The sequence below is a fragment of the Suillus plorans genome (genome assembly GCF_016647745.1).
Source record: "Suillus plorans strain S12 chromosome Unknown HD556scaffold_1, whole genome shotgun sequence".
Classification (NCBI taxonomy): domain Eukaryota; kingdom Fungi; phylum Basidiomycota; class Agaricomycetes; order Boletales; family Suillaceae; genus Suillus; species Suillus plorans.
In genome coordinates, this window is record NW_024537385.1 from 1,022,993 (window position 1) to 1,040,285 (window position 17,293).

The window sequence follows — 17,293 nt, forward strand, 5'->3', positions numbered from 1 at the left end:
CCACGTGAAAAACGTGAATTGACATGGAGGTTGTGAGGGTATAAATCTATTGTCCGCCATCATCATGCTAGTGCACTACCAACAGTAGGCACATCTATAAGTTTGATTGTGGCTGCGGCCCGTCAGACTCTTTGATGCGCTGGTCTTTAATCAAGAAGGAGCACATGGTGGTCTTCCACGTTCTCTCTATCTGGTCATGGAAAATTAAGTTTCTCCACCATCAGCCACTCATGAGATTCGGATTCAGGCAAACCAATGCCAACGCCATGATGATCATTATATCTGAATCGCTTCATGGATCCAGGAGATATTTCAAAGGTCTGATTTGATCACGAGCAACGGACCAGTGTTCAGCATCTTCCAGAGGTGTATCTGGTGTGTTTCACGTTACATTAATGGGTCATAACGACAGCGAATATCATCCCTTCATGCTCGTTTGGGCTTAGTCTTCCCCCGCTGCCACAGCCCTTTATGGACGAAGGAAGATAGTTGTTCCTGTTGGTTTAGGCCGTACAATCGGATGGTAGTACATAAACGCCATCGTCAAGCGTCTACCAAGTTCGCAAGCTCACTCATATCCATTCTCGAAAATACTATGACCCTAGTCTCATATGATCCCAGTTGGTGGCCGTCCATCTATTCGTATCGTATTTCCAGCTATTTTGTAGGTTCGTGGATGACCACTCGGATGATTTCCTGATCCAATATAAACTATGGTTTTGCAGTTGCCGGCTCCGCTGGGGTGATGTATGATTGGGGTGAGCAAGCTAGTAATAAAAAATGCTCATGTACTTATGGTATTTCTAGTCCTAACGTTCGGGCAAGAGGTACGTTCATGTCATGACCGGAGCAAGAATAAAAAACTAACCTACTGGTTCCATAGGTTGAACTGGTCTGGGTGAGCAGATTCCCGCACTAGTAGAAGAACAGCTTGAAATAGAATTGGTTCGCGCCAGAGACAACCCTGGTCCCTTTTCACCGTCTTGTATCTCAGTGTATGTAGCCTGTGTCATAAGTCTGGTCGGCAAGTTTTATTGACATGGAAAATATTCTAGGTGCGCTATCTTGGAATATCATATGCCGTGTATGTCTGAAATGCTGAGTTATTGGCACTGTGCTAATCATGTCTCACAATCAGCATAAATATGCTGAGTACTTGTGTCTCCTCATATACACTGCGTTTTTTTATATTAGCGATATGTAGTTTGGGTTCCAACGATCTCAATGACAGATGCAGTGAGTATTCCACACCGATGTTTATGGCCGTCTAATGAACTGCACTCCCATGTAGGGGTGAGTGGGATTCTCGGCCATATTGTTGGTCTAATTAATGACTGCCACAGCTGTGAGCTGGTTTTGAGTATGCGAGCCTCAGAGGCTGACCACTAACATTACTTTTTCAGGCTTTATTCTGAACTTCGCAGAAAATTGGATAGGTGTCGTTATATATGGAGCATTGGGTGGTGAGCTACGCAGCTGCGCAACACCTCCATGATATCGAGTTGACTAAAACATCATGCAAGTCATCCTGATTGCTCGATTACACGCTATGTATCAACGATCTAGAAAGGTGCTGATATTTCTCATCGTCATCCTCCTTGCTGTCAACATTTTCGACGGAGTGGTTGTTGCGATATCAGTGAGGAAGAATTCATGGGGTACGCTTAATCATGGTTCGAATATTCAAGCGTGTCAGGCTCATGACTACCAGAGGAACTGATTCTCTCCGGCACCTCTCAATGTACTGTTGGCTTCGATGATTTATTCCTGCATTCCATGACTTGGATATTCACCGCTATATGGGAGGTGCTCGCATTGATTTTCGCAGTGTGGGTCGCTGTAAAACACTTCTATGAATTGCGACAACATTCGGCGAGAGGACTTATCAAGGACACCTTCACGGTGTTGATGAAAACTCACATGGTTTACTTCACAAGGTGAGCTCATAAGTCATTGTGGGTCGCTTAGTCCGCTGATGAGGTTCCGCATACGCTAGCGTTGTTATTGTTTCGTGCTTCGATCTCGGTTATTTTTTTTCGACGATGTCAGCGGTATGCTGATTTGCCACGCATGCGACCACCATTCATCATTTCTACAGGATACGACTGCCCTGGGAACTCAAATTTACTTTGGTTTGCTTGACATCTTCCAACTTGTGCGGATGTTTGTACTAGGACCACGTTTGATTCTTGGCGTTCGAGAATATAAGGCTAAGCTCGTGGCCGGCTCCCATGTGGTAACCGGCATGACTTCAATTGCTTTCGAGGAGCGCGTGCATGTGTCGACTAGCAGTAGTGTGTAGCAGGCGATGTTTAATGTGGTTAACACTTATATAGAAAGGGCGAGAGAATTTACTTTTTGTTCGAAGTTTCGTCGTAGTATTCAGTCGGTGTTTTGAAGGAGATTCAAAAGTGGGGCAACTTATCATGAGTGACGTCCAGAACTCGCACAGCACCATTGAGATCAAGCAAATGATTCCATGTCGACAGTGATACTAGGATAAAATAACAGGTCTTCCGCATCGTCAAGCTCGCGCGAGGAGTCTTGGGACCACCCAAGACTACGGAATGGATGGGGAATGCCAGAAGGAGGGGCATCCCCGCAGGACGCATGTCTACAAAGAAATGTCAAAAAAGGCTAAATCCCAAAACAACCTATAGAGGCAGGCACACAAAAAGGAGGCGAAAGGAAAACAATGGAAGAGTTGAGTTGTATCGGGCAAGAGAAAACTGACTTCCCGCGCGCGCACGAGAACAAAAGCAGTAACGCACGGCAACAGAAAATGTCATAGCCCACACGCCTGTAAGGTGACCGGGATGGAAAAGAAGGACAGGTTTCTAAAGGTGGATAAACGTTAAAGTTGTACCATACAAAGCTGAGCCGAGGAGGTATAGAGATGAGTGCAAATATGACACAAGGAGGGCAGCAAGCCTGGCTGCACTTAGTAAACTGGCACGGATAAAGAACGCGATGGATATTCTCAGCTGCTGCTTATAACTCGAAGTTCAGGGTAGGGGTCTAAAACACTAATTCTCAAGATCATTCGGGCGCGGCGACGCAATATCAACAAGACCAAACAAAGAAGGTCGAGCCCAAGTCTCATGCTAGTGGCTTTGATCTTGCTTCATATACTCTCTGAAACGAGCTCATAGCTTAAATATTATTTCTTGCAGCCATACTCAAGCTAATTCGATATCTGTCAATTGCCGATTCCCCGTGCACCCGATATCGTCATAGGCTAGTGAGTACCTGGATTAATTATGAAGCATCAGCAGAAGAAGAGCCTGTAAGCTGTAAGTGCCATTGCAGCTTGAAGCGGTGGCAGCTTAAATATACCGGGTATTTCTTTTACCAGAGTCAACTCTGTGAAAGCCAACCGCTTGTTCGTTACGATGAGGCAGCTTTTGACATTGGTGAGTACCCTCCTGTTTTGAATTTTATCATGCCTCAGAGCCTAAGGAATCCTGAAACCACCACTGCGTGGGAGTTGTGGATTTCTGACTATAAAATTGTTAATCCGAATCAGGTCCTCTACGGGTATCGATCGTAAGCCGAATCTTGCTGTTCTCCCAATTCACGCGTACTCTACGAATAGTTTCTTTTGAGTGTGGTGAATGCTTCTGAGTGCATCGCGACTCACCTAGTCAGATCATCAATGATATACGTGGGGCGCTTGATTTCCTCCGAACAGTTCTCAAAGTCTTCACGTTTGTGGGAGGTACAAACTGCGAGCGTCTTTGCACCGGCACTATTTCCTGCTTGCACCCCGGACGGTGCATCCTCAATAACAAGACCTGGGCAAATAAGGCGCTACAAAGAAACAGGTATCGTCTGACTCACACTTAGTCACATCAATCCCAAGTTTCTTTGCTCCTTCAAGATACGGTGCGGGCTTTGGCTTTCCTTCGCTAACATCATCTGCCGTCACAAACCCTGACGCAGGCACCGGAATTTCGCACTTCGGTATGCACTGAGTTGCATAGTACCTCGAAGCTATGGTTCAGGGAGCTCCGGTGCACCATTAACAAGACAAGATTGCCACGCTACCTGATGTGACAATTGTCCACCTAGTGCGCATGTCATGGTGTGAGTCCAGCTTCGAGCGATGTAATAGTCAGCCTATTGTGCAATATGTATGTGACTTCGAAAGTTTTACCTGAGCCAAGAACTCGATAGCTCCTTCAAGAGCCACTGGGCTACCCTGGATCACCAAGTCCTCGAAGCGCACAATTTCGCTCTGCAGAATTAGCGGGGTCACTACAAGCATCGAACGAGGTCGCGCCCACATCCAAAAGTTTTGTGTCCTGGATATTGCATATAGTCTCGTCCCTCAGGGTATCAGCAAGTCTCCGTCCATGAGTTTTCTGTACGATAGGAAGATGCGATCCAAGTTTGTATTCATCCGCGAATGTTTTCCAGGCTGAAATGACGCCAGGAGTGGAATCTATGAGGGTCCTGGCGTACAGCGATCAGACATGGCAGATTAAGAAGACTAATAGTGACAACTACCCATCCAGATCGAAAAGGATCTAAGTACGAGGGTTTTAAATCCGCAGTAGTCATTGTCATTGCCCAACTTTTCCGTTGACGAAATAGACACGTACAGCATCGACAGTAACGATCTGCTCAGGCAACGCCATGGTAGTCTGAGTCGACAGCTGGGACGAGTATGGTAGATACTAGACACGAAGATAAGATAATTAGATAACCAGCAAAAAGTTTTTATAAATCATTTATGTAAATAAACATGCTCATCGTAGCCAATCAACTTCGTTGTATCACCTACATACTACTGCCGATCCGTCATCACTGCAAGCAAAGAATCAGATCCAAGAGCCAACCGCCGTCTCTAGCCTGCAACGATGGCTGATAAAATCACCCGTATCGCCATCGTGGACGCAAATCGCTGCAAGCCAAAGCGATGTGCCCAGGAATGCAAGAAGGTGATGCACCACTCCCTCTCGAGCAGTCACTGCGTCAGATCAGTCACTCATCAGTTTGCGAGCAGTCATGTCCTGTGGTCAAAATGGGTGCGCCTCCACCCGAAGCACTGGCGGAGTGCTCATGCTAATTGACCTTCCAGGCAAACTTTGCATAGAAGTAAAATCGACCGATAAGATAGCGTTCATCTCAGAGTTTTTATGCATCGGTTGTGGTATCTGCGTAAAGAAGTGAGTGGATCATTTTGCGAAGGTCGACTAAATGATTGAGCAAATTCTTAGATGCCCATTTGAAGCTATCGCCATCATTAACTTACCTACTAACTTGGAATCTCAAGTGACGCATCGTTATACCGCCAACGCCTTCAAGCTCCATCGACTACCCACCCCAAGACCTGGCCAGGTTCTCGGACTCGTTGGAACCAATGGAATTGGTAAAAGCACAGCACTAAAGATTCTTGCTGGAAAACAGAAGCCGAATCTTGGCCGCTATGATGTGAGTGGTATGCCAGTGGGACTGTTCAAGGACAGCATTGATTTTTACCTGGTAGGATCCTCCCGACTGGCAAGAAATATTGCGTTACTTCCGTGGATCCGAGCTGCAAAACTATTTCACCAAGGTCCTCGAGGACAATTTGAAAGCACTTATCAAGCCACAATATGTTGACCACATTCCTCGGGCGATTAAAGGCAACCTGACCGTCTCACAAATGTTGGACTCGAAACTCGAGCTTGACAACAAGCAAACAATGTGCGATGAGCTAGAGCTGAACAACGTTCTTGATCGTGAAGTTTCGGCACTCTCTGGTGGAGAACTGCAGAGATTCGCGATCGCCATGTCATGTATCCAGAAGGCCGATGTGTGCGTATGTTCCAATTCAGTTATAAACCACGCTTTAAACTCGGTCTTGTGTAGATATATGTTCGACGAGCCTTCGAGTTATCTCGATATAAAACAACGGTTGAAGGCTGCTGAGGTCATCCGGTCCCTACTCACCCCAGACTGCTATGTCATCGCTGTCGAGCACGATCTGTCAGTACTGGATTATCTTTCAGATTTTATCTGTTGTCTTTACGGAAAGCCATCGATGTATGGTGTTGTAACTATGCCTTATTCTGTCCGTGAAGGTGAAAGCTTACCCAATAACTCGCTGTGAAATGGCTCACTCTTTCACAAGGTATCAACATCTTCCTGGATGGTTTTATTCCCACCGAGAATTTGCGTTTCCGCGAGGAGTCTCTGAGCTTCAAGATGATGGAGACTGCTGAGGAGCTCATCATTGACAAGACCCGTCATTACTCTTATCCCTCTATGACGAAGACGATGGGCAACTTCAAGCTCACTGTTGAGTCCGGTAGTTTCACTGATTCGGAAATTATTGTCATGCTTGGCGAAAACGGGACAGGCAAGACAACCTTTGTCCGTCTGCTTGCTGGCGTGACGACGCCGGACGACGAGGCAGACAAAATGGAGTTAGCGGTGTCCTTGAAGCCGCAGACGATATCACCAAAGTTCCCAGGAACTGTCCGCATGCTTCTGCTGAAGCAAATTAAAGCAGCCTTCATGCACCCACAATTCCAAACGGACGTGGTCAAACCAATGACGTTGGATAATATTATGGATCAGGATGTGAAGACGCTCTCTGGAGGTGAGCTGCAACGTGTGGCTATTGTCCTTGCACTCGGTGAGTACTTTCTTTGATTTCGTTTCGTATTGGCTGACATCTGACTGAAGGCAAACCCAATGTCTCCGTGTATTTGCTTGACGAACCAAGCAGGTGCGCCAATATTGTTCTCCCTATATGAATATGCTAATACAGAATTAAAGTTTCCTCGACTCCGAGCAACGTATTATCGCAAGCAAGGTCATCAAGCGGTAAGCAACCGATCTAGTCGTCTACATTTCGATTTGATCGATACTTTCATCAGCTTTATCCTTCATGCCAAGAAGACCGCTTTTGTCATCGAACACGACTTCATCATGGCAACCTATCTGGCTGACCGCGTCGTCGTCTTTGAGGGGGAGCCTTCCCTTCGAGCAACTTCTACGCCGTAAGAAATTTGGGTTACACTATGCTCACACACATTAATTAATTCGCTTTGCAGACCACAGTCCCTCCTCACTGGAATGAACCACTTCTTGGCATCGCTTGAGGTTACATTCAGACGTGATCCCACGAACTTCAGGCCAAGAGTTAACAAGCTTAACAGTGTAAAGGACAAAGAGCAGAAGGGTATGTATTTGGTCTTTTGAGTCATTCAAAGTCTTTAATATTGTTTTGGCAGTCGCGGGTAACTACTTCTTCCTTGAGGAGTAATTGATATCCTTGTTCTGCCAAATGAGGGTCATTCTCAGAGCTGATTCAGATATTACGAACAGAATCATAGTACATCTTGTTTCGCGATCTCTATTAGCTTTGATCATCCTCTGCGCTGGCTGGCGATACTTGGGAAGATCAACCAGCCGGGAGTTTGCAAAACCGATCAAAATGCCTCGCGTGACGTGTGGCCAGCTGGTTGATAAGATGTTACAGAAGTCCAAGTTTGGTAGTCATTAGTGATGAACAATAAGAACTCTTCTTGTGGACAACAACCAAGTACCGTCGAATAACAACGAGTGTCCCAGCAAAACACAACACATGCTCGCGTTGGCAATGACCGAGGTGCTTCTTTATTGTGCAGGAGAGGCATGATCCCATTATATCTTGTTCCATTGTTCCTGATACTAATACTTTGCGTCAAGTATAAAGACCATGCCACGGCATGCATTTCGTACTCGCCCTGTTCATCATACCCTCGTCAGTGACGAAGTAGACTGTGTCTGCTACCTTCTTTTGCTTCACCTTCTTTGCTTCTAACTTACGACCCGGCATTGACTGCCATCTTCCACAAGCTGGTCTTAAACAAACCTTTGAAACACTTCTTCGCCGCTGAAGTCGACAACATACCATTGTATATACGCCATGAAGCTTTCCGTTTTTGTAACTCTCGTGCTCTCTTCCTTCGCCACTGCTCTTCCGAGCCTCAAGCGTCGTGGGGGAAGCTTTGTGCTGCAGAATGGTATCGACGCGATCAATTTGAAGTACGTCGCGTCGGCTCCATGCAGTCCTTTAACAATCTAACTCTTGCTTTCAGCAACCAATTCCAGTCACTGACTGCATCCTCACCTTGTACATCTGGCAATGCTTGTGTCAATGGGGAGTTTGCTCAGTGCGTCAACGGGCAATACGTCCTCACTTCATGTGGATCAGGTTTAACGTAAGTTTGTTTTGTCTGACTATGTTCCAATGTCAGTACTTAGTCGACCTTCAAATTAGATGTGCTGCACTTCCTCTTGTCAACTCTGCTGGAACTAGCATCACTTGCACCACTCAGGCAGACCTGAACTCTCGTATTGCTGCCACCGGTGCCACTGCCAACGGAACAAGTACGACAGGCAGCCCCTCCAATGCGACTACTACATCCAGCTCAGCTCTTGCAGCCACTTCCGCGACAGGCTCTGGGTCAAATTCCAACTCGAATGCCCAGACCTCCCTAACTCTACTGTCAAGCCTTGTCGCTCCTAATTTTGCTCAGAACGGTCAGAACACAAACACCTCCGAGGCTGGCCAAGTTCCTTCTTTAACATCCACCAACAACTTTATCAACTACTGTGCCACGTTGTCCAATCTCCCTATAACGAACGGCCAACAGATTCAAGGTGGTTCCTGCAACCCCGCTCCCATGGGTGCCATCCCTTCCACCTCGAACATGCCCAGTGCTAAGTTCGTCAGTCCTAACAACTTGGCTGTTCTTCCAGCGAAAACCACTTTCCAGGTGACGCTGGCGATTAGAGGAATCGAGACTGGGTTCTTTGTTAATCCAGATACCAACTACTTTTCTGCTCCCCAGCAAATTGATCCTGCATCTGGGCAAATCCAGGGTCACGCCCACATCGTTATCGAGGCGCTTCAGTCCCTTACGCAGACTACCCCAACCGACCCCAGCAAGTTCGCATTCTTCGTTGGTTTGAACAGCAAGGCAGATGCGAGTGGTCAACTTCATGCCAGCATCACTAATGGTTTGCCTGAGGGGACGTACAAGATGTCTACCATTGTCACCGCAATGAACCACCAACCAGTTCTTGTCGCTGTGGCGCAGCACGGATCATTAGATGATCAAATCTACGTGAGTTGCAAGTTGCAGCAATATTTATCTTGTCGCTGACAACTCTATCAGTTCACTGTCGTTGCCCCTGGCCAGAACGGCACAACCACGACAACCACCTCCATTGGTGACTCGCCGCTTCCCTCGACTACCTCGAGTTTCTCTTCCGTACCTACGGATTCTGGCACTCGACCCTCACAAGTGCGCTCGCAACCATGAGCGCTACAGCCACCACAGACTGCACATTATTAACAATTCCCGTGTTGTGATGGCGCATACAGTAAACTATCTCATAATGCGCAAATCTCGTAATACACAACCTTCAGGATGTCCCCACTGAGAAATTATGCTATAATGCATCATGAGACGGTACTTTTGGCTGGTTGGGACAGCCTCTCATCCAGAGTCGTGTGGGATTCAATAAAGATTTTGCTGTCCCTACATTTGTACTTTGGATATTGGATTTTCCGTAAAGGCTAAAGTAGGCGCTTATTTGGCAAAAGCCTTTAAGCTTTAAGAGGTCCGAACAGGGTGATCCTCTGATGTTGGTTCTCCTATCAGTGAGCGAGCGAAGGACTGAGAAGTCGTAGTGCAGATCTTATATACATTTGACGCGACGCGTCGCGTCATCAAACAATAATTTTAGTATTCGCGTTAAAATTGTTAGTTTTCTCATTGGCTAAAGATCGCGTCATTGCTCCAAAGCGCGCATTATCCAAATTTACCAGGCCGTCTCGCCTCATATCGGACAGACTGGTCAATCTGATTGTTGGACATGACCAACTCGTTTACAATACGAGTTCCAGCAACCTCGGCCAATATTGGTCCTGGCTTCGATGTCGTTGGCTTGTCACTTTCACTCTATCTTACTCTCACTGTCACCACCGGAGAGACCTCTACCTTACCAGTGATCACATATTCGGGTGAAGGAGCTGATGAAGTCCCGCTGGACCCGTACCGCAACCTCATGACTCGCGTAGCACTCTACGTGCTACGTTGCAATGGCCATAGGACATTCCCTCCCGCCCTTAGTATTCACTGCCACAACCAAATACCTTTTGGACGCGGACTCGGCTCGTCCGGCGCAGCGGTCATTGCAGGCGTTCTTCTCGGAGACAGTCTCGGGAAACTCAACCTCTCCCGAGAGCGAATGTTAGACTACGCGCTCATGGTCGAGCGCCACCCCGACAACGTGACAGCCGCGCTTGTTGGAGGATTTGTTGGATCATACCTTAGAGAGCTAGACCCACAAGCTACTGAGGCAGCACAAGTACCCCTCTCAGAAGTCCTCCCAGAATACCCCCCTGATGCTGGAGAAAATTGGGGTCTTTCCCCACCTGTTCCGCCATTGGGTATCGGTCACTACGTCCGATTCAAATGGAACAGTAGCATCAAAGCTGTTGCCATCATACCCCGATTTGAACTCAGTACTGCAAAAGCACGAGCTGTTCTGCCAGAGAGTTACTCAAGGAAGGATCTGGTATGTGCTCTCGTATACATATAAGTATAATGTCTTGAATAAAACCCTCACAGGTTTTTAATATGCAACGATTAGCCGTCCTCACCACAGCTCTCGGTCAGACACCACCAGACCCAGAATTAATTTTCGAGGCTATGAAAGATCGTGTGCATCAGCCGTATCGAAAAACTCTTGTAAGTAGTTTTCATTCTGTGTAGATCGCACTTCTTGACCACCATTTCAGATACCTGGCCTGCCAGCGGTCACTTCCTTGATCACCCCTGCTTCACATCCTGGCCTGCTTGGCATCTGCCTCTCTGGTGCAGGGCCGACCATCCTTGCGCTTGCAACTCATAATTTTGATAGCATCGCTGGGAAAATACAGGAAATATTTCAGCAGGAGCAGATCGAAGTAGATTGGAAGATACTGGAAGTGGCGGGAGGGAGTACTGTTGACTCTTAAGCTGTGTCTCGGCTCAGCCTCAATGGTATGTCATCTGCCCTTCTACCGATTGCACACCAGTTCTCACTGCGACGCAAAGAATGTTGTTTCTTCCAATGATTTTTGGCGATATCGAATAGACGTAGAGGATTGCTGATAAGACCCTTAGGAAAAAATAATCTTGTATGTGTGAATGGTCTTGCTGTGAAGGCGCTTGCTTTCATCACAGGGGATTTAATCGATGAAGTGGAATATTCAAACTCCTTCGTTCGCTTTCGTCGGCGTGGATATAAAGGGCAGATGGCATCAGTCTGCAGGGCGGATTATGCGTGAATTGTCCAATGCTTGCTCCTTAATATTATTCCGTAGACTCATATTTTGATTGTATAGAATGTTGCACAAACTATCAGGACTTTTGGTCTCGCCTTTTCTGTCACCTGTGATGCTCCAGTCCGAATTGTAATTCTCGCTAAACACCTTCTCTACCACTTGTATCGACTTTTTGGGCGTGCCATATTCCTCAGGCTGTCGTGGATTGAATAGTTCAATGCTTCTTGCGATCGCCAAGAAAGAAAACTCTCAAAGTGCCACTATCTCGCTCATTTTTGATGATTCCGCGGCTACACTCTCAATGTCTCAGAAGTTCTCAAATATCACGACGTCATGCGCCGTCATTGAAGGTTAGTTCATCTGAACTGAAATCAATTTAGTGGAATGTTTATAATCCGATAAATAAATATCTGTCATTCATCCACTTTTCAACATTAATTCTTTCAACACAGCCAACTATGTCCTCAACGCCATTCGCCACTTTCGCCTTCGCTCTCGTCGTCTGCGGCAAGCTTCTGGAAAGCAATGCCCTCGCCATCATCAGGGACGACCATTCGATTGGGTTTTATTTTAATGCTCATTATAAACCGACAAACGACGCTACGAACACAACTTTTGGGTCACTCGTTTCAGTCACTAGTGAATCAGACTTGGAGGTGAGTATACGCATTGCGAACTCGGTCGCAAACGTGTGTTTAATCTTCGTCTAGTACCTCGGGCAGGTCAACGTAGGAGGACATGGTAAGTAGTGCATCTTATTAGGGGCTACATCCACTGACCTTTCCGACCCAGATTTTAACCTAGTGCTCGATACCGGGTCCAGCGATTTGGTGAGCAGTGGTCTGTTTGCAGTTCATGTTAGAAACTAATTGTATCGACGCAAGTGGGTCACTGGTCAACAAATCAAGATCAACAGCGAGACATCCGACAATCTCAACCTCACATATGGAATTGGTTCCGCCTCGGGAAACATCGCTTACACCACTGTTCAACTTGGGACTTATCAAGTGCAAAATCAAGGTGACCCTTATCAAAGCTTCTTCCGACCTTTCCTTATGATTTTCAGCGTTTTTAAATGTTGACAAAACGTACCAGCAAGGGGCCGATGGAATTCTCGGTCTTGGCTTTATATCACTATCCATGATCGAGAAAAAAATCAAGAAAAAAGCCGCCCGCCCTATAATGGCAAACCTTTTTGAACAAAATCCGACAACACCGAATTTTATGGCTTTAGCGCTCGAGCGCACGACTGATAATGAAAATACGTCTGGAGGCGCTATCACGATTGGAGAATACGACCCACAATTCAAGGATGTCTCCGGGACACCTAAATACCCCCTTGCGCCTTCGACGTCGTCGCGCTGGACTATTGCGCTATCGGGCATGCAGGTCAATGGCCACGACGTGACACTCAAGTCGGTAGTCAAGGGAGCAAATAAAGGGACTGCTATTTCTCTCATCGACAGCGGAACCAGTTTGGCGTACATTCCCTCCAACGCTGTGGATGCGATATATGGTGCTATCAGCGGATCGATTCATATACAAACCAATGGGCAAAATTTCTGGATTGTGCCGTGTTTAAGCCAGGCAAATTTGTCTTTCTCATTCGGGTTCGTGATTCCAGTGCTTCTAATCTTGAATATCTACTGACCAAACTTTCAGCCACGATTATTTGCCCATTAACCCTCTCGAATTGACGAGGCTGGCAACTTTTACTGACGGCAACACTCAATACACTGTTTGCACTTCCGCATTCCGTCCGCAACTGTCGAGTACAGGCTCGGATATGGATTTTTTGCTTGGCGATATATTCATGCGCAACGTCTACTCTGTGTAAGTTTTTTTCTTTTGGCATATATCCACCCTGGCACTGACGACGAATTTAGCTTCAACTTTGGTAATTCCACATCTAATAACGACGACGACAAGGGTGCCTCGATTCAATTCCTTTCGAGGTCAAACAAGGATCAGGTTTACCAGGATTTTCAACAACAACGCACTCAGAACTTGAAGAACCTTCCGCCGTTGTATGATTTGTCCAAAATTCATTCCGACGGAACATCTTCGGATGGTGGACGTGTCAATTCTTAGTTAGCGTACGTATACACGACGAGGAGGATCTTGTTGACGAGTAAAAGTAAAAATATTATGTAGAGTTGCAATATAATGACAGCAAACATATCTTACACGCGCTCAAGTTGTGTGCACGAAATGTCCAGTCAACAACAAAAGAAATCCAAATTTATGTTTGCGTCGGACTATACCCCATCTTACATGTTGGCACACATAAGCCCATCGTGACGAGCGGTATCTCTTGAGTTACAATCGATTTGTGTCTCAACGTGTTGTCAGTCCGGGCCATACCAATTCACCGCCTGCATCCTCGACCAAGGCGCGACTCTGCATATGATTGCGTCCGCTCAGGATTTTCAGGGGAGTCGGATTTCCGTAGGGAGAGAGTCGAGCCCACAGTAGGACTGGGTGGTTGTTAGTCATTAGAGGATGAATATGTTTTGCTGCTCTAAATACTGTCATGACCGGTAATTGACCGGGGCTCAAGTTGTAGAATAAAACGAAGAACTGGTTCAACAAGATATGGCCTGCAGTAGACATTTCTCAAGTGACCCGGGAGAATGCCATAGCAGCGACAGCCTGAGGCTTCCAAATGGTGGCAGTTTGCCATTAGGCTATCGAGGAATGGCGGAGACCGTGACAAGGTTCCTTTCATCTAACGTCCATGCCAAGCCCATTGGGGTAAGCCGTGTCCGTACCAGGTCTACTATAGCTCTCCGATGTCGCTGTTGAACTTGAGAGCACGAGCTGTCAAGTTCCCGAGTCTAGGGTTCGGGGAATCAGGGTTCCCGCTCTAATTGACCAGCAAATTAGCATGACCCTCTACGAAGGCCAGGTGTAAATTACACCTAATTGACCCATGGCTTTTTGACACTGATTTGCGCTAATTTACGCCACCTATGTCCATTCCTCGTTGAGGATGAAGTTGTACCTTGTTCAGCCGCCACCTTTGCTGTCGACGGACCTGTCACCTCCGCGAGTAGCCATGGGTTGTATGGGGTGGTCTGACAGGATATCGAGGAGGTACGTGGATGATATGACAATATGTTTACCCGCATCAAACTCATTTCTTTTTGCGCCAACTAGATCCACATGGTCCGTGATATTACCATCATCAAGCCAAATCGCATCTTCATCATCCGAGTCTGGACATATACCTTGACATTCATCATTCGAGCTCGAAATAAGGTCTGCGGTTGTGGTAGGTGGTCGAGCAGGCAGCGGGACAACAGTTGGTGGCTCGTGTGATTGGGCGTCACACCAGATCATCGGATATCCAGGTCCATTCCGTTTTGGGTGCTACTGGCACAATATCGCTGATCGACGTCTATTCAAGCATGATTCGACGATATCGAGCGTGACAATTTAGAACAGACTTACGAGGTGAGTATATGCCTCTGTCAAGAAGAAATGCGCATGGCAAGGAGATGAAAATGAAGGCGCGGGAGGCGTTGCTATCGATGTTCGCTCTAAAAGGCTCTGAATCAGGTCTTGACTCTTGTGATGAACTATCAGATCGGAAATTGAGTTGGAGCTATGTCAGCTGACGTTTAGAACATATGATACTTACATGTAGATAAGGCCGGGTCGGTGCAAACTTGCGAAGGAAGATTAATTTCTTGACATTAAGACCGGGTACCGGTTAGAGAACGTTCTGGATATTGGAAGATGTGAACGTTGACATGCACCCGCATGGAGGAGGTCAATTAATGAACTTGTCGCCGCAGTTCGAATGGCCTTGTTCCATAAGAGTAATCGGAGGAAGAGTGCACATGCTTAGTCGCGTGAGAAGCCGATTTCCAATTCGGGTAGTGCAAATCAAATTCTACGTCCATGGCCAAGGGCCTCCCATAGACGAAACCATCATGTCGATTTTGGCGATACAAGCGCTGAGCGCTGAATGCTGGTATATATAGCATGAACGCTAGACCATCATACACTCCTAACATCTCCCATCCTCGAATATGACCGTAATCTCAAATGATCCCAGTTGGTGGCCTTCAATCAATTTGAGTATTTTTTACAGTTATTGGACGGGTTCGCCATATCAGTTAGTCATGTCTTGATTTGATATTGACTTGTTGCTTCGCAGTTGCCGCAGGCCTCGTGGTGGTATACGATTGGGGTGAGCAGCACAGTATTCTGAAGTTGCTGATATTCTCATCATATTTCTAGTATTAACACTCATACAAGAGGTAGGTTGATGCTATTGCCGCAGGAGCACCCAACTTGCTAACAATGGTATCATAGATTGATCTGATTTGGGTGAGTCACAGAGTCCCATATCAGGACAAAAACAATGAATTTGTGACAGACCCAACGCTGGTCTCTCATGACCGTACTGTACCTAGTCGTTCGTACCTCATGTTATACCAGGTTGGTGGTTGTGTTGACTCCAAAATGTTCTAGATACGCTACGTTGGAATACCATATTCTGTGTATGTTAATCGAGGCCAAAATGTAGTTGCTGTACTGATAGCCCATCTCTCATCATCAGTGCTAGCATTCTGGGTATGTCTCATATGCACCGTGTTCGATTCTTCTGACCGGTGGCACACAGGAATCATTACGTTTGTCTCGTTGACAGATGCAGTGAGTATTCCGCAATCATTTCATTCCTATCCAATGAATACATTCATTTGTAGGGGTGAGTGCGATTTGACCATTGGACTTGGCTCGACATAATGACTCAATAGGTGTGAGTCGGAGTGTTTGATCCTGGTACGAGGGTAACCACTAATCGGGTGTTTCAGGCAATATCGCAAACTATGGAGTAAATGGGACAAATGTGGTCGTAACTGCCATGTTGGGCGGTGAGTTATTCGACTGCGATACCTCAGTGATATTGACACGTGATCCAAGTCATCATGATTGCCCGGTTGCATGCCATGTACCAGAGATCTAGGAGGATGCTTATCTTCCTTGTTATCATCTGCCTGGCCGTAAACATCGCCTGCGGAGTAATCACGATAATAGTACTCAAGTATTATTTCGTATCGGGTAAGCTTTACTTGTTGAATCGAATAACACAGCTCATTGTACAAACACCAGAGGAGCTGATACTCTCTGGTATTCATATATGCAGTGAGGAATTCGAGGGGGATACCCAGCTTCTGTTCTCAATGGTCTGGATGCTCAACACTGTTTGGGAGGTCCTCGCACTGTGTCTTTCAGTCTGGATTGCTGCGAAGCACTTCCGTGACCTGCGACGACTCGGCCCATGGACGGGGTCGACCATCGGGGACTGTTTCAGAGTGCTCATGGAATCTCACGTGCTTTATTTTGCAAGGTGAGCTTGTAATGCGAATGTGCTGATTGTTTTCTGCTCAAGTTCCGCATGTGCTAGCTTTGCCGGTGTCTCTTGCCTCCAGCTTGTTAATCTCTCTCCAGAAGTCAAGGTGCGCCAATATGTCACTGACATCTACATGTAACCCCACTGCTCATCATTTCTGTAGAATTCGAATTCTGTAGCAGTTGTGATACTCAGTGGTGCTATGGAAATTTTATTGTCCGTGCAGATGTTTGTGCTGGGACCACGCCTCATTCTTAGCGTTCGACAATATCACGCTAAACTCGTGGCCGAATCCGACGCAGAAACTAGCATGAATTCGATCGTCTTCCAGGAGCGTGTGCATGTACCGACTAGCAGTACTGTGTAGGAAATGGTTGTCGAGGGTTCCGCATGGAGGAGATGTTTGGTTGAGGATCCGTCGTAGTATTTATTTTGGTTATAGTATGTTTAAGACGGAGTTTATGCAGACATTTGTTGTTGTATCACTACTATCCCTCCTGGCTGAGTCGTCACCCCCACAAATCGTCACGACCTAAATATCTCACTCAATTCTTACTTACACACATAATTTACAACTTCAATCAGTATCTCTAACATGTACTATTTATTGC

General features: G+C 46.5%; 8 protein-coding genes across 8 annotated transcripts; 6 read left to right on the plus strand and 2 right to left on the minus strand.

The window, feature by feature from the left end:
• Positions 1 to 595: 595 nt before the first annotated feature.
• Positions 596 to 2,302, plus strand: HD556DRAFT_1435786 (uncharacterized protein; the record flags this gene model as incomplete). Its single annotated transcript, XM_041305477.1, has 13 exons — positions 596 to 668; positions 726 to 758; positions 808 to 827; positions 884 to 898; positions 957 to 995; positions 1,056 to 1,084; positions 1,139 to 1,236; positions 1,292 to 1,345; positions 1,404 to 1,463; positions 1,524 to 1,658; positions 1,712 to 1,937; positions 1,997 to 2,051; positions 2,099 to 2,302. 13 exons carry the CDS (start codon positions 596 to 598, stop codon positions 2,300 to 2,302), a joined length of 1,041 nt encoding a protein of 346 aa, XP_041167730.1.
• A 772-nt stretch (positions 2,303 to 3,074) lies between these two features.
• HD556DRAFT_1317706 (HAD-like domain-containing protein) lies at positions 3,075 to 4,705 on the minus strand. Its single transcript, XM_041301199.1, has 8 exons — positions 4,605 to 4,705; positions 4,510 to 4,529; positions 4,287 to 4,455; positions 4,157 to 4,237; positions 4,048 to 4,096; positions 3,841 to 3,993; positions 3,641 to 3,794; positions 3,075 to 3,585 (listed from the first exon to the last, which is right to left on the minus strand). Exons 1-8 carry the CDS (start codon positions 4,638 to 4,640, stop codon positions 3,513 to 3,515), a joined length of 735 nt encoding a protein of 244 aa, XP_041167731.1. The 5' UTR covers positions 4,641 to 4,705; the 3' UTR covers positions 3,075 to 3,512.
• A 316-nt stretch (positions 4,706 to 5,021) lies between these two features.
• HD556DRAFT_1222787 (uncharacterized protein) lies at positions 5,022 to 5,174 on the minus strand (the record flags this gene model as incomplete). Its single annotated transcript, XM_041296837.1, has 1 exon — positions 5,022 to 5,174. A coding segment is annotated over one exon (153 nt), but the record flags the coding sequence as incomplete, so codon positions are not given.
• Positions 5,175 to 5,328: 154 nt separating this feature from the next.
• Positions 5,329 to 7,258, plus strand: HD556DRAFT_1207763 (P-loop containing nucleoside triphosphate hydrolase protein; the record flags this gene model as incomplete). The annotated part of the gene is made up of 9 exons (XM_041296501.1): positions 5,329 to 5,436; positions 5,492 to 5,802; positions 5,857 to 6,068; positions 6,119 to 6,625; positions 6,676 to 6,718; positions 6,769 to 6,816; positions 6,870 to 6,992; positions 7,047 to 7,174; positions 7,227 to 7,258. Coding segments are annotated over 9 exons (1,512 nt in total), but the record flags the coding sequence as incomplete, so codon positions are not given.
• Positions 7,259 to 7,729: 471 nt separating this feature from the next.
• On the plus strand, positions 7,730 to 9,756 carry HD556DRAFT_24957 (uncharacterized protein). Its single transcript, XM_041310015.1, has 4 exons — positions 7,730 to 8,022; positions 8,076 to 8,198; positions 8,258 to 9,107; positions 9,159 to 9,756. Exons 1-4 carry the CDS (start codon positions 7,904 to 7,906, stop codon positions 9,303 to 9,305), a joined length of 1,239 nt encoding a protein of 412 aa, XP_041167734.1. The 5' UTR covers positions 7,730 to 7,903; the 3' UTR covers positions 9,306 to 9,756.
• HD556DRAFT_25117 (ribosomal protein S5 domain 2-type protein) lies at positions 9,726 to 11,329 on the plus strand. The gene is made up of 4 exons (XM_041310024.1): positions 9,726 to 10,566; positions 10,620 to 10,739; positions 10,790 to 11,033; positions 11,088 to 11,329. Exons 1-3 carry the CDS (start codon positions 9,862 to 9,864, stop codon positions 11,006 to 11,008), a joined length of 1,044 nt encoding a protein of 347 aa, XP_041167735.1. The 5' UTR covers positions 9,726 to 9,861; the 3' UTR covers positions 11,009 to 11,033; positions 11,088 to 11,329.
• Positions 11,330 to 13,498, plus strand: HD556DRAFT_24959 (aspartic peptidase domain-containing protein). The gene is made up of 8 exons (XM_041310016.1): positions 11,330 to 11,667; positions 11,770 to 11,973; positions 12,028 to 12,058; positions 12,110 to 12,147; positions 12,202 to 12,337; positions 12,384 to 12,927; positions 12,980 to 13,150; positions 13,204 to 13,498. The coding sequence occupies exons 1-8, from the start codon at positions 11,596 to 11,598 to the stop codon at positions 13,406 to 13,408; spliced, it is 1,401 nt and encodes a 466-aa protein (XP_041167736.1). The 5' UTR covers positions 11,330 to 11,595; the 3' UTR covers positions 13,409 to 13,498.
• A 1,744-nt stretch (positions 13,499 to 15,242) lies between these two features.
• Positions 15,243 to 17,282, plus strand: HD556DRAFT_1522466 (uncharacterized protein). Its single transcript, XM_041309198.1, has 13 exons — positions 15,243 to 15,427; positions 15,483 to 15,515; positions 15,566 to 15,585; positions 15,641 to 15,655; positions 15,705 to 15,743; positions 15,800 to 15,828; positions 15,888 to 15,901; positions 15,951 to 16,037; positions 16,144 to 16,203; positions 16,253 to 16,390; positions 16,442 to 16,679; positions 16,737 to 16,788; positions 16,846 to 17,282. Exons 1-13 carry the CDS (start codon positions 15,355 to 15,357, stop codon positions 17,047 to 17,049), a joined length of 1,002 nt encoding a protein of 333 aa, XP_041167737.1. The 5' UTR covers positions 15,243 to 15,354; the 3' UTR covers positions 17,050 to 17,282.
• Positions 17,283 to 17,293: the final 11 nt, after the last annotated feature.

What these genes read in the sequence shown, in the direction of transcription:
- HD556DRAFT_25117 (XM_041310024.1), top strand. Translation starts at nt 9,862, where the DNA reads ATGACCAACTCGTTTACAATACGAGTTCCAGCAACCTCGGCCAATATT. An exon ending in GTTACTCAAGGAAGGATCTG is followed by an intron (nt 10,567 to 10,619) that starts GTATGTGCTCTC and finishes AAACCCTCACAG; the next exon opens with GTTTTTAATATGCAACGATT. An exon ending in AGCCGTATCGAAAAACTCTT is followed by an intron (nt 10,740 to 10,789) that starts GTAAGTAGTTTT and finishes CCACCATTTCAG; the next exon opens with ATACCTGGCCTGCCAGCGGT.
- HD556DRAFT_24957 (XM_041310015.1), top strand. Translation starts at nt 7,904, where the DNA reads ATGAAGCTTTCCGTTTTTGTAACTCTCGTGCTCTCTTCCTTCGCCACT. An exon ending in ATCGACGCGATCAATTTGAA is followed by an intron (nt 8,023 to 8,075) that starts GTACGTCGCGTC and finishes TCTTGCTTTCAG; the next exon opens with CAACCAATTCCAGTCACTGA. An exon ending in CATTAGATGATCAAATCTAC is followed by an intron (nt 9,108 to 9,158) that starts GTGAGTTGCAAG and finishes CAACTCTATCAG; the next exon opens with TTCACTGTCGTTGCCCCTGG.
- HD556DRAFT_1317706 (XM_041301199.1), bottom strand. Translation starts at nt 4,640, where the DNA reads ATGGCGTTGCCTGAGCAGATCGTTACTGTCGATGCT. An exon ending in AGATCGTTACTGTCGATGCT is followed by an intron (nt 4,530 to 4,604) that starts GTACGTGTCTAT and finishes CCTCGTACTTAG; the next exon opens with ATCCTTTTCGATCTGGATGG. An exon ending in CTATCGAGTTCTTGGCTCAG is followed by an intron (nt 4,097 to 4,156) that starts GTAAAACTTTCG and finishes CATCGCTCGAAG; the next exon opens with CTGGACTCACACCATGACAT.
- HD556DRAFT_1522466 (XM_041309198.1), top strand. Translation starts at nt 15,355, where the DNA reads ATGACCGTAATCTCAAATGATCCCAGTTGGTGGCCTTCAATCAATTTG. An exon ending in CGTGGTGGTATACGATTGGG is followed by an intron (nt 15,516 to 15,565) that starts GTGAGCAGCACA and finishes TCATATTTCTAG; the next exon opens with TATTAACACTCATACAAGAG. An exon ending in GAATACATTCATTTGTAGGG is followed by an intron (nt 16,038 to 16,143) that starts GTGAGTGCGATT and finishes CGGGTGTTTCAG; the next exon opens with GCAATATCGCAAACTATGGA.
- HD556DRAFT_24959 (XM_041310016.1), top strand. Translation starts at nt 11,596, where the DNA reads ATGATTCCGCGGCTACACTCTCAATGTCTCAGAAGTTCTCAAATATCA. An exon ending in GTCATGCGCCGTCATTGAAG is followed by an intron (nt 11,668 to 11,769) that starts GTTAGTTCATCT and finishes CTTTCAACACAG; the next exon opens with CCAACTATGTCCTCAACGCC. An exon ending in TTATCAAGTGCAAAATCAAG is followed by an intron (nt 12,338 to 12,383) that starts GTGACCCTTATC and finishes TATGATTTTCAG; the next exon opens with CGTTTTTAAATGTTGACAAA.